This window comes from Solanum tuberosum, unplaced genomic scaffold (assembly GCF_000226075.1).
Source record: "Solanum tuberosum cultivar DM 1-3 516 R44 unplaced genomic scaffold, SolTub_3.0 scf00147, whole genome shotgun sequence".
NCBI classification, from domain to species: domain Eukaryota; kingdom Viridiplantae; phylum Streptophyta; class Magnoliopsida; order Solanales; family Solanaceae; genus Solanum; species Solanum tuberosum.
The window spans coordinates 552,717-566,581 of record NW_006239070.1 but is presented as its reverse complement, the minus strand read 5'-3'; the positions used below and the strand labels follow the sequence as shown (position 1 = coordinate 566,581).

General features: G+C 32.3%; 1 protein-coding gene across 2 annotated transcripts; it reads left to right on the top strand.

The window, feature by feature from the left end:
• Positions 1–1,415: 1,415 nt before the first annotated feature.
• LOC102602954 (phosphomannomutase-like) lies at positions 1,416–7,150 on the top strand. 2 transcript variants are annotated; one of them, XM_015310838.1, is made up of 12 exons: positions 1,416–1,525; positions 3,652–3,754; positions 4,426–4,470; positions 4,578–4,644; positions 5,036–5,112; positions 5,425–5,460; positions 5,978–6,033; positions 6,236–6,335; positions 6,437–6,532; positions 6,615–6,704; positions 6,787–6,838; positions 6,944–7,150. In XM_015310838.1, exons 2-12 carry the CDS (start codon positions 3,686–3,688, stop codon positions 7,012–7,014), a joined length of 759 nt encoding a protein of 252 aa, XP_015166324.1. In that variant the 5' UTR covers positions 1,416–1,525; positions 3,652–3,685; the 3' UTR covers positions 7,015–7,150. The 2 variants fall into 2 exon arrangements, with proteins under 2 accessions (XP_015166324.1, XP_015166326.1); XM_015310840.1 differs by lacking the exon at positions 6,787–6,838.
• The last annotated feature ends 6,715 nt before the right edge of the window (positions 7,151–13,865 follow it).

The window sequence follows — 13,865 nt, the reverse complement described above, 5'->3', positions numbered from 1 at the left end:
GTACCCGAGGTTGTAGATTAATTCCTCCCAAGATAAAACGGTTTTACCTGTTAAAGAAGTAGCGGTACCTCAAACTTTAATAACTTCAGCGAACGCAAGAACAGCAACAAGAGCACACACAGACTCAGTCGATCGACAAGTTTGTTTATGTAAAAAAAATTGTATGTAGAGAGGAAAAATTTTCAGTGATGAAAACCAGAAAAATAACATCTCTATTTATAGCCATTTACAGCAAGGAATGCGTCTGTTCAGACAATTCTGTTCCAGAACGTTGTGTCTTTTGGGAAAAATAACGACTTTTCGGAAGGAACAGGTCCCTTCAGAACGTTATTACCGTTGCATATGAATTTCAAATAAATTCCGTTGAGCCAAATTAACTCTGTTATTTAACTAACATTCTGAATTAATTTATAAGAGAAAAGAAATGAATTAACAAGATTGATTAAATAAATTTTGTCCAAAAATATTATCAATCAAATCATTTGCCAAATCCAAATCCGAGGCCGAGCGAGCGACGACAATGGCGCAAGGGGGCAACTTCTTCTTAACCCTTTAAGAACTAAAGGAAGTGTTTACTAATATAAGGACAACAATTTCCTTTCTTCTACCAATATGGTAAAAATGACTTTTCATTTGCACTTTGCAATGACTTTTCATTTTCCCTCCAAAATTGGTTCCCCCACTTTCATTGGTTCTTCCTCTTTCCATTTTCTCTTTTTTATTTCCCATTTACACTTTGCTAAACCCAACAATTCACAATTGGATTTTGTGCATTTACAAGCAGTGCCACAAATCTAATATGAACAGATTATTTCATTTGTTTCTTGTACTTCAAGAGTTCCAACGCATGAGAGTGTCAAAAATGCTTTAGTTTATTACTTGATTTGTTACCCCTCTGTTTTCCTCTTCCTCAAGTTCATGATGATGGTGATGGTGATGGGGAAGGATAACAATTTGGGCAGGACACATTGCTTATGGATATCGAATTCACAACAGGCACAACTAAATAAGTATTAGGAATTGAGTTTATGGGTTAAATTGAATGGATATGATAATTAAATTAGGAGAATTTTTTAATGGAAAAGAATGTATATATCCACGTAGGCGTGCCACATAAGCATCACATATGACATTAAAAGTGAAGACATGAGACTTAACGGTTCAAGGGCAAATATGTACCTAAAATTAGATGGGAAGGGTAAATATATTAAAAAAGTATGACGAAGGACAAATATATCCTTTTTCTAAGAGTACAGAGGCAAATATGACCTTTTTAACTACATGGCTGCCTCATATCCACAAATTAGAAAATCGAAACGCCAAGTCTAGGCCGACCAATGGCACTTTAGAAAAAATCATTACTATCTAAGGGTAAAATAGTAATTTCATCTTATATAACCTCCAAATCTTCCACTTCCTCTCTTGCAAAGGAGGCAGGAGCCTTCCATTAATCTCTCTTCAATTTCCTCTCTTTCACAACAATCTTTTTGTTAAAAATCCACTCTTTCCGTTCAGCCAATCAAAGGTATGTTTTTCTTTCAAATTTCCTTCAAAGCTTACAACACATCTACATTCCATGGTTTTCTCTTTTTACTCCATTTTTTTAAAAAGGAAAAGAAGATTTGAAAAAATCAACCTCAATTCGCACTCTATTGTTAATGAAAATCCATAAGAATTATCCAACTTTCTTTGTATCTAGATTTTTATTTTATTTTAGTTTTTATTAAAAAATTTCGATTACTTTGTAGTTTCTTCGATGAAACGATAAATTGCCTGGTTATCACTATTGTACTCAGATCTGGAATTATCTTTAAGAATATGATATGTTTATTTACACCATATTTAATTTTATTGTACTTGTTCCCTAATTTCTCTCCGTATCAAACACAAGTGTAAAAATATCTCTCTAGAAATTTCTATTCATGCTTTAAATAAACATGAAATGACTTCTAATTATTGATTATCCTAGTAGTAGTCTCCCAAATGATGGTAATTGGAAGAAATAGAACATTAACCTTTTCACCTTGTGTAAATTACTGCCATAGGTATGAACTTACCCGTTATAGATAGACATACATTCCTTCTAAAGGATTTATTTTAGATTCCATATCTAAAATTTGAGATTGTTTAGAGGTGCTTTTGAGTTGATCAAAAATGAATAATTAGTGCATATTTTATGTACAATTAAGTTATTTTTTAGTTTTTTGAGTGTATCATAATGTGTTATCAGTGTATAGCTCATGTATAAGTCAGCTATATTGTATAATTAGTGTATACTTTTGATGACATTAGACAAGTTATATTGTATAATTATTATATATGTTTTATGATTTTTGGCTACTTTTTATATAAATAAAACATGATTATATTTATTGTAAACTAATTATATTATCTATTGTATGTATTTGAAATTAGCCCAAAAAATACTTTAGAATAATAGTGTTGGGCCCGTGCTTAGCACGAGTACTGCCTATCTAGTTTTAAAATAACGGACAAGTAAAGTGAACCGTATTAATTAACCAAGAATAAATGATAATTTTTTTAATTTTTTTGATCTCCAATCTAGTGTCCGATTTCATAACGAAGCCTGACTAAATCTAAATTCACATCGAAAAACCCCACATTATGAGTAAAGTACACCCTAACAAAGGCAATTTCGTACCCAAAAAGATTTAGGGTCTGTTTGGAAAGTCACCTGGTAATTAAAATTAGTGTAATTACTGCAATTCACACATCTGAAAATTAGAGAGTGTAATTACCCTTGTCAATTACACTCAAACCAAGTAATTACATGATCAACCAAACAGATCAGACAATGTAATTATACCCAATTATACCAATTCAATTACCAAAATGATTTTCCAAACAGATTCATGAATCCGAACATCTGATTACCTGCAATTCACACATCTGAAACTTAGAGAGTGTAATTACCCTCGTCAATTACACTCAAACCAAGTAATTACATGATCAACCAAACATATCAGACAATGTAATTACACCCAATTATACCAAATTCAATTACCAAAATAATTTTCCAAACAGATTTTTGAATCCGAACATCCGATTAAGAATAAGGAGCACTTATTACTCCAACATTTATAAGATTTTAGCATCATTATGACAAAAATGAATGAGTTGGCACAATATAATTGGGTACTAGTTGAAAGAAACCACATAACAGATATTGGGACATATAGATCTAAAAAAAAAAAAAAAACCTCGTGGCACTCTTTGAGCAAAAACACCTCAACCCGGTATCCCAATATCCACACTATAAATTACTCAAAAGCAATTTGATCTCAGATCTGCGTCTGATTCTCCGAGCCAAATTTTGCTGATGTAAGCCAATGAATGCACAATAAAGCGGTGGAAAATTGCTCACTTGCACGTCTCTTCTTCTTCAATCGGTGTAAATTCTGCATTTTCTATAACTGATTTTACTTCATTTTGTCGTCTTGTTGAATACTTCTTTCTAGTCAGTACGCAAAGTGCCACTGCCCATTATGTTGTACAAATTAGTACAACTATATATTGCGATTCTATAATTTGATTTGTTTCATTTCATCTTTGTGAACTTTTGTATTGAATTTTATTTTGGTTTTATCAAGTGTAGCTTGATAAGGTTGAATGTTTAACTGTTAAATGCAGTGAAGAGTTGGTGAGAAGTATAGAAAGATAAAAAATGGCTGCAAGGAAAGCTGGTTTAATTGCTCTGTTTGATGTTGATGGAACTCTTACAGCACCTAGGAAGGTATATTATAATTGCTTCTGCTTGTATTTGCTGCTTTAGTTTGTTTGTTCCCTTTGTTTTTGTTACTAGGGGTGTGTTGGGTATATGCAAGTAAAGAAATATTATTTTAAAAGTATTTGTCTATAATTGAAGCAACATAAGAATGGGGTGGTGGGTTGGCGATAGGGGTACAGAGGTGGGATGATGATAAGGTGTGTAGGAGGGCAAAATCAATGTGGAATGCTAATTCTAGAACTTGTTTTACCTACTTATATTAGACAATTCATTTTCCTCATTTTTAAGGAACTTGTTTTTCTAAAGAACGTATTTTTCATTTTTTTTAGCTAAGTAACATGAGAAAATCAGATCCATATTGAAAATACATTTATTGTAGATTAATTTGACTTTATGGACAATTGCATCCTTGATGGGCTTAAATAAAGCATAATGGCATAGATGATTTGTATATTTAGTAGTTGAATTCAATGTGTTTGAGATTGAGGCGCCGTCGAATGATTCAGTGTATTCTTGCTTGCCTGTACATTTATTTTCAAAATATTGTCATGATTTCTTATTGTTTTGATTCTTATTTCTTCCTTTAATTTTACAGTAAATTTACCAGTAGTGACATTTAATCACCCCCCATAACGATATTGATTTTCTTCTTTGAAAAATTTGCATACAAATTTCAGGAATCTACTCCACAAATGTTGAAATTCATGCAAGAACTTAGAAAGGTAGATGATTTTTTTGCCATACTCATTTTTCTTTATTTCTTTTTTCCACATATATATTATTTTTCCTCTCAAGGATTCTTTGGTTTAACAATTTTGTCGACTTGCAGGTTGTTACTATTGGAGTTGTTGGAGGTTCTGACCTTGTAAAGATATCAGAACAGCTTGGCAATACAGGTTAGCTTAAGTAGCATATATACTAAACTTAGAGTTGGGATGATGAAATGTGCTACATCAATTTATTAGAGCTCATGTTTCTAACTCAGTATCTGAAATTCCTCGCAGTATTAGACAAGAGTAGAAGTGTAGAACTATGGGTTCACTAGCCAAGAACACTAAATTGTGTTTTGATTTGAAATATGAAATGATATTTCCACTAGAAAGGCATACATAGTCTTATGGTTATAGCTCCATGTTAGCTGTTGAAATGTACCTTCAACTTTAGTGCTAAACAATCTTTGAGGTCATGCATGTCCCTTGGTTCCCAATATGTGGCTATTAATTGACCTATCTAAAAGAATTTCTTGAGAATGATGACATTTTGATCTTTCTAATATTTGTGATGCAGTTACAAATGATTATGATTATGTTTTCTCTGAAAATGGCCTTGTAGCACATAAAGATGGCAAACTTATTGGGAAACAGGTAATTTTAATGACTAGAATTTGATATCGTATTTGTATAATATTACTTGTGAGTGCATATTCATTCTGTGACAAAACAAAATCTTCGAATACTGTCTTTATCAACTCAAAACAACATCCTTGTTGCCACTACTTAAGCACTTTGTACCAAGTTAAAACTAGATAAAGTCTCGTGAAAATTGGAACTACCAAACAACTTGAAGAAATTTTCTTTCTACCCATCTTCAATATGCATCGCTTTTTTCGTTCTCCTTAGTTGTTAATTAGCAGGGTGATTTATTTTGAAATGACATGACTCCCGGTGTGCGTGCAGAGTTTGAAGTCATATCTTGGAGACGAGAAGCTCAAGGTTAGTCAATACGTTTTTCTTATTTAACAGGAAAATGTTTTATTTTTGTTGTATTGCAAAGAGGGGAGTCATACCCAACCAAGTGCAGTTCGATAAAGGCTTAGTGATCCTTCTAATTATTTGTTGTTGAGCTTAAGAAAAATAATTTCGTTGAAGTGATAAATTAGTCCCTGCGTGTATACCTTTATCTATAAGATGAAGAATAATTTGCCTAAGACCTAAAAAGAGAGATTACTATGTAATTTGTACTTTGTTGAAAACTGCTCTGGCGTGGTATTTCGTAAGTTTTTGAAGCAGTGTTTATAATAGTTAACAAAAATCTGAAAACCAAGTTATTACACATTCCATGACAAAAAAAAAGTTATTACACATTCCATGAAGAGTTAATTGTGTATGTTTGTTGCGTATAATTGGGTGAGAATTCATGTTTATAGCTTAGGTTCACCCAATTGAAGTAGAAATGAGTTTATATGTAGATGGCCAAGAAATATCTTGATGGGATGCAAATGATATGCAGGAATTTATTAACTTTACCCTCCATTACATTGCTGACTTGGATATTCCAATAAAGAGGTGAGCATATCAAAGTCAGTGTTGCTTGGATCCTCCAAAAATGTCGCGCACCCATGCTAGTCTGTCAGATTCTCCAAAAAGTTAATTTTTGGAGGACCTGACACACACCCGATAATATTTTTGAAGAATCCAAGCAAACATAGATCAAAGGTTGAATTATCTGCTTCGTTGTGACAAACTTCTTAATCATTCTTTTTTGTAGAGGAACATTCATTGAGTTCAGAAGTGGCATGCTAAATGTGTCGCCTATTGGGAGGAACTGTAGTCAAGAAGAAAGGGATGAATTTGAAAAGTATGATAAAGTATAGATAACTATTGTAGTATTGCATATATGTTTTGCAGTAATGTACCTCCAATAGATTCTTTTTCTCTGTGATTTAAAGACAATTGAAACTATGATCAGGTACAGAAGATACGCGAAACAATGGTATCAGTGCTTAGAGAAAAGTTTTCACATTTTAATCTCACCTTTTCCATTGGAGGCCAAATTAGTTTCGATGTGAGCATCTTTAACCCTTTTTTTGTGCTCATTGACCGCTGAACGTTTTAAGTATATTATTTGGGGATTTTGGTAATGACAGGTTTTCCCCCAAGGCTGGGACAAGACTTATTGTTTGAGATACCTTGAAGAATTTAATGAAATTCAATTTTTTGGAGACAAAACATACAAGGTAATCTTTTAGTTACTGACATGCTTGAAGCTCTTTTTTCATGTCTGGGCTGATGTAAGAGTCCTGCTATTTACTTGAATAGGGAGGAAATGACCATGAGATCTATGAGTCTGAGAGAATTGTGGGTCACACAGATCCTCTTAAAACTTCATTCTTTTGATGTTTGAATAGTTATTCTCTTGCATAATTACTTGAGGAATCACATTACCTGCTATTTGTTTCGTTTTCTCTTTTTCCAGTTACTAGCCCGGAGGAGACATTGAAACAATGTTCTGTTCTATTCCTTGACAAGGATGATGGAAGTTCTTGAACTTGTTGCAGTGTTTCAATACACGATTGTATGCTTGTATTCTATGCACAACAGAAATGAATCATTGCAATAATTCTTGTATTGAATTTTCTCATCAAAATTATAATTATTGTACTACTTTTTCTTGAAATCCTAACTTTGCATCCAAATAGGTAGCTCAATAATGGTCTCTTTGAGCCAAGAAAGCTTCAAGAGAATTCAGTCGTGATTATTAAATTTTTGGTCTGTGTTTATTTTTAAGAGAGTTTTGTTTTGTTACCTCTATGGTAATCCTTTTGGTGAGAGTAGGTTTTTTCTTTAAACAACATACTCTTTTTCTTACTCTCACCATATCTATCTACAATGTAACAAGATTGGTACAATGGGCAATAAACTAGGTTTTGCTCATGTTGTGCAACACCTCTATTACAAGACTCATAATAATAACTTTATTGCCCACTAATTAACATAGACTTCAACGAAACAGATTCCCTAGAGCTAATTCACCATTCACCCGGAAGTGTCTCCTTAATGGATGGAAACTTGTAACAAAGCTACCTCATGGGTCGTCAATAATGATTGTTCAGTTAACTTTTGACACGATATTTGGATACCTTTTCATAATAACATTAGAAGTTGTATTCAAGATCTTCTAAATCGCGATGAGGACAATATTAAGATCAAAGACCTTTTCATCATTAGGGTTTGAAATTTTAATAGATTATACTTCTCCTTGCCCCAATCCTTCATTTTTTTTCTATACAAAATATGTATGTCCCTAGCGCGAGCTCCATTGATGATAAAAATGTGTGGCGTCTAACTTCGAATGGTCTATTCACAACAAAATCTACTTACTTCTTAGATTCCAACGAGGATAGCTCTATTCACAACAGTAACAATAACTTAAATTGGATTTGGAATATTAAGATTAAGTTCTTCATTTGGCTCCTCCACCACAACAGATTACCTATTAACCAATATCTTAACCTTATTGGCATGAATATATCTCCTGTTTTCACATTCTGCAAGAGTGCAAATGAAATCATCAACCACATTATTTTTTATTGTTTTAATGTAAAGTTATTTTGGAATACAATCATCCATAATAACTCAAATCCCGCTCTACTCAACAATATTATTGTCACTGCCCGAGCCTACACCCTGGACATAACTGACACTCAAGAACCATTGTTGGTTTCCAAGTGAACCCTTGGCCTGGCTCAATACTCAACGAAAAACTTACTTAAAATAATATGAACTTAAAAGTAAGGATTTAACTCAATGTCTCAAAATAGATAACTCAGAATATTTTAAAGAAAACATTCAACTGGCCAAAAGAGGCAACTCTAGTCTTTAAACATTTAACAATGGAAATTAAAAGACTTCTCAACTACTACTGTCTATGAAGCCTCTAATAATTATGATAGACGTCGAGACAAGACCCACGACATCTTAATAAGACTACAAATAAAAGTGGAATCCTCCGGAAGCAAGGAAGCTCACCAAACAACTCTGTATCTGCAAATGGTATCAACGAAACGCCTGTTGATGACTTGATTACCTGTATCTGCATCATGAAAGATGCCGGCCAAATGACGTCAGTACATGAATTGTATGAGTATGCAAGGAGAACTCTAAAGCACATACATAATCTTGAACTGATAAAAAGGAAAAACATACTCACATCATCTCAACTCAACTCAACTCAAGGATACTCAAGGATACACAAAGATACACAAAGATACTCAACTCAGTTCAATATAAAAGCAACAATAGAGATGCATTATAAAGAAAGCTTTTAAAACAGTAGATAATAACTCAATGTATTTAAAAATACAATAATAACTCTTTTACTCTTATTTGAGAGATTCTCTAACCGACAACTATCACTATGAGCTATGTGATGATACAATGTCTCGCCCACGCTGTCAGAACTGTCATATACCTTGCCGGAGTATAAGACATCCTCAACCAAGTGCATCCACTAAGCTATGCTTAAAAGCAATAATGAATCACCTAAAAAGTATGACCTTTTTTACCCACGTTGGCATACATGGTTATTGAGTACATTGAGTTGTCTGAACTCGTCCCCATATCGGTGCCTAATACTACTTCCAATAATATAACTCATGCTCATATGTTTAAAAACATTTCCTCATCCTCAAGCTTTGAGATTATTACTCAATAGGTTCTCTTAAAAAAAATAGTGCTCAAAACTCCTCATGAACTCATTTTGAAATCAAGGTTTCCTAGTCATTTTAAATGTAAAACATTTACTTTTGGGAATACTTAGTTTCCATATATTCATTTTGAAAAATGAAACTCAACTCTCCTCATCCTCATACTCAAGTGATCAAGTCTTAAAACATTTTTTTAAAATTTTGCAAAAGACTTATCAAAATGACTCAAAGAACTCCCTTGAACTTTACTCTTAACTTTATATTGAATTTGAAATATGAATTCAAGAATTATGATTTGGATATATAAGATTTCTCATTGATTAGATGTAGTTTGGATAGTTAAAATCAGGAAGAGAGCGAAGATATGTTTTAAAAGAACTTAGACAGAGAATGGTCGGAGGCAGGCGACCCTGGCGCACTGAGTGGCACAGGGCGCCAGCCCCTAAATTACAGAGCACCATTTCTAGCGAGCCAGCCCCCCTGGTGCATCGGCGGCGCGTCGCCCCAAGCCTGCCCAGAAAACCCGACGAATTTTCCTCTTTGATTTTTGGCTCTAATTCGCATAGAATCAATTGATTTCTCCCAAACTCTCTTAGATTCGTATACCCAACATAAGTAAACGAAAATCTACTCAAAAACAACTCTCAAACTTATAACAGTCACCTCAAGAACTCATCAAATCCCATTATTAAATATTTAAGAACGAAACTTCAAGAAGCTCATCAAGAACCTCAATACATAGATTGTCATGGACGAAATTTACTCAAGAAACTCATGATTGGCGTGAGGGTGAACAAACCCATCACTATGAAATCTTACATACCTCATAAGGATCAAATCCTTGGCGAAAATCCTCGAAGATCGCAAGAATCTTGAACGAATGCTTGAACTTCTCCCTTTTCTCCTCTTGAACTTTTCTTTAAAACCCTAAGTGTGTTTAGGATTGTGAAAACTGATCCAAATCAGTTTATACCCCTATTTGCGGTAACCAAAACGTGTAAACTTAGTGGGGTAAGGAAAAGACCAAAATACCTCTCCTTAATTCGGATGGATTTCCTTAATCGGACAGGCTGGACTCAAATGGGCATATCTCCCTCATCCAAACTCGGAATTTAGCAAACTCAGTGGCGTTCGAAAGAGGACTCAAAAATCTTTCGTTTGATATCTCGTGGGCCACCTAACTTATCCTGTGGTGAAAGTTATAGTCGTTTGAAGTTGACCCAAAACTCAAAATTTAAGACAAACTTGCAAAATTATCGATTTAGCTCTTTCCAAATTGGTTCTTGCTAAAATTAGTTCTTTCTAAGACCGAGGTGTTATAATCTCTTCTACTGATGAATGGTACTGCAACACCTGGAATTTAAGTAAGAACAATCCCTTTAATAACTTCTTATCATGGAAAGACCTAATTCCATTTTGCTTATGGCATGTTTGGTTAGCTAGAAATGAGTTTCTCTTTAATAAGAAGAAGGCACCTATCAATATTTATGATACCATCGCAAAAGCTACTGTATACCCTCTGTTAATTGCTAAGAAAGATGCTGCTATTAAGCATACTATTAACCTAAAGTGGGAACGTCCATTACTTGGCCATTATAAACTCAATTGATTAATCCCGATGTAGGGGGTATTGGAGGAGTTATATGTAACAATAGAGGTGATTGGATACTAGCATTCATGAAGGGTATTCCAAATAGTACTAATGCTCTGACAAAATTATTAGCTCTTATTCAGGAGCTTAAGATTGCAAAGGATAACAACTTGATACCTTTGGACATCTCCACAAACTAGATCAAGGTAACAAATTTTATTAACAATGACCACAATTCTTATAAGTCTATAATTTGTGAATGTGGGTCGTCATTGATGAAACTATTGGAAGATCCAAAACTCTCGCATACCTATAGAGAGAATAACAAAGTAGCTAACCTCTTAGTCAAGGAAGGGGCCAAGAAGCAATTATTTGACCGCACAAGAATTTTGCAAGTTCCTCCGATGTTCATAAATGAGGCAGTTTGGGCAGATATACTAGGAACTGCGTTTACAAGAGAAATTTTGACTCATAATAGTAATTTGATAGCAACCAATGCTACAATATATACAAGGAATATTACTATTCTCTTATTTTGTAATGATACTTAAGCTTCTTTGGTAATAATATTATCCAGTTAACCAAAAAAAAGATTTCAACCAAACACACCACAACTAACTCTAGCCATGTACTTGACTTCACAGAGATTACAAGTGAAATGAAATATTTTCCTTTATAGGATAGGAATAGATCTTACTAATGTTTTAACACAAGACACTAAACTCAAATGCCAACTTAAGACTTATGACTCGAGCAGGTCTCTTGTTGTTGATATAAGTTTGTTCTTTCTTGAGAAAATGGATTTTTCTTTGAATATTCTTGATTACAAAAATTAGGTTGTTTCTTGTCAAAGTGTCTAATGTAAATCATAGACAAAAACAACCTAGTAACGTTTCATTGGCTGAGAACCGCACCTCTGTTGTCGTGTCCACCTACCACAACAGGTATGACAACTTTACAACTGGTCTCCATTGACTTGTCTTGAACAACCACCATTTAAAGGATCAAGTCCCTTTACCAGATCTCATTTCTTTGTAGTTTGTTTAATCATCAAAACATAAGAATGGAACAATCCCCTTTATGACTTGACCCTATTTTCAACCTCTGTTATACCTTTGTTACTACTTCTTTCTTTTTTTAGTTTTCAAAAATTTAATTCAAAAGTCTACTAATTAACACAACATCTTAATTTCAGTATATGTTAAAATTTACAGTATATAGAGGAACTTCAATGTTCTTGTGACATGAAATAGAGGAAGCTACAATTTGTGTAACAACATTAAATTATTATTTATGCTTGGACATCACAATATCGAATCATGAAAAATAGAAGGCATAAAAGGTAGCAGTATAGTTTGCAATATTCTTTAGTTTATTACAATTGAAAGAACTTTTATAGAATAAAGATTAAATTAAAATTAAAATTTTATTTCTTAAGAGCGTACAACTCTTGAAAAAGAAAACACTTGAAAAAAACGTCGAAAATGTTCTAAACAAATTAAAACATTAATTTAGGGGCTTGTGGACTCAGAAGGAATTTTATTTAGATCTATATCTATTGAGTTTTCACACAATCTTTTGCCCCTGACATTACATGTAGTTGAGCAACAATCCTCTGGTGGTGGCAGTGGTGTTTGGGGAATAACTATCGCTATTCTTGTTTGTTGGTCTAATGGTAAACCTTTTGATGACGTTATACCTAACATGTTAAAACTTCGTAACAGAAATATTGCTTGTTGATCCATTGAATGAGATTGAAAATGACTCATAAATTCTTCATGAGTTTCACCGATTTGAGTACATATAGGGCAACGAAGAAGCGTAGGGTGAGAACTCAATGTTCGAAAGAACATAATAGAATACGCATCTGTGTTAGACATGTTAATGTATGTAATGAAAAAAAAACTAATATTTTCGAGATATTGAATTCACCTTTTGATTTATTGAAAAGAAAAGGATGACACTGAGTAATGCACCTCAATTCTACGAAATATATGAAGTATTTATAGGCCAGTACGACTCTCGACTGCACATAGCTAGATATGGACCCCACTCATGCCAAGATATATAGTAAATTTATTAAAGTAATTATATTAAAGTTAGATGAACAAAACACAAATAATATCTAAAGACAAAATTGATGTTTTTTCTATATGGGGATTTTTTTTCCTTTTTTGTTTTTGGTGTTTTTTTAGCTTACTAAATTTATATAACAATATGTAGTAAAAAGGGTCATAGAAAAATTAGATAGAATTAAAAAAAATCATTAGTGTTAAAAATAATTTATATAATATTTAAAAAAAAATAGAGATCAAAAATGAAATTTCGAACTAGTTAGTGTAATAATATTTTTTTGGTTAGCCTTTTCTTTTTCTTCTGTAAATGAAGAAAATTGTAAATATTAAAAATAGATTACAAACTACTATATTATGGTCATTGTTTTGTTTTCTTTTCATAAGAAGAAAATAGTTAAAATCTTGATTCTTTAAGCTAGATATCAAACTAATTAATTTTGTAAAAATATATCAAACTTGGCTCAAAATAAGTTACTTAGAACTACATATATTATAATATAGTATGTTATGGTCAGTATTTCATTTTTCTTCCATAAGAGGAAAATATTTAGATTTTGTAGCTAGATTTCAAATTGTTTTATTAAATGTACAATATTTTATTTAAAGTAAAGATTTAAATTTAATATTTGAAAGTACATATTATAACATAATTTATTATGATCAGTCTTTCATTTTCATTTTGTAGAGAAAAATAATTTAGAACAAAAAGTAGAAAATTGAATTTAAAATTTAAAAGTAAATATCATAGCATAGTTTATTATGGTCAGTCTTTCATTTTTAATCTATAAAAGAAAAACAAATTAGATCTTAAAGTATTGAATTAAATTTAAATTTAAAATTAAATATCATAATATAATTTATTATGGCCAGTCTTTCATTTTTATATTTTAAAAAAAAAATTAGATCTTAAATTAAAAATTAAAAAATAAAATTTAAAATTTAAAAGTAAATATCATAAAATAGTTTATTATGGCCCGTCTTTCATTTTTATTCTATAAAAGAAAAATAATTTAGATCTTAAAGTAA

Coding starts and splice junctions, on each gene's coding strand:
- LOC102602954 (XM_015310838.1), top strand. CDS start 3,686: ATGGCTGCAAGGAAAGCTGGTTTAATTGCTCTGTTTGATGTTGATGGA. Junction 5,461..5,977: donor TTGGAGACGAGAAGCTCAAG/GTTAGTCAATAC, acceptor AATGATATGCAG/GAATTTATTAACTTTACCCT. Junction 6,533..6,614: donor GAGGCCAAATTAGTTTCGAT/GTGAGCATCTTT, acceptor TGGTAATGACAG/GTTTTCCCCCAAGGCTGGGA.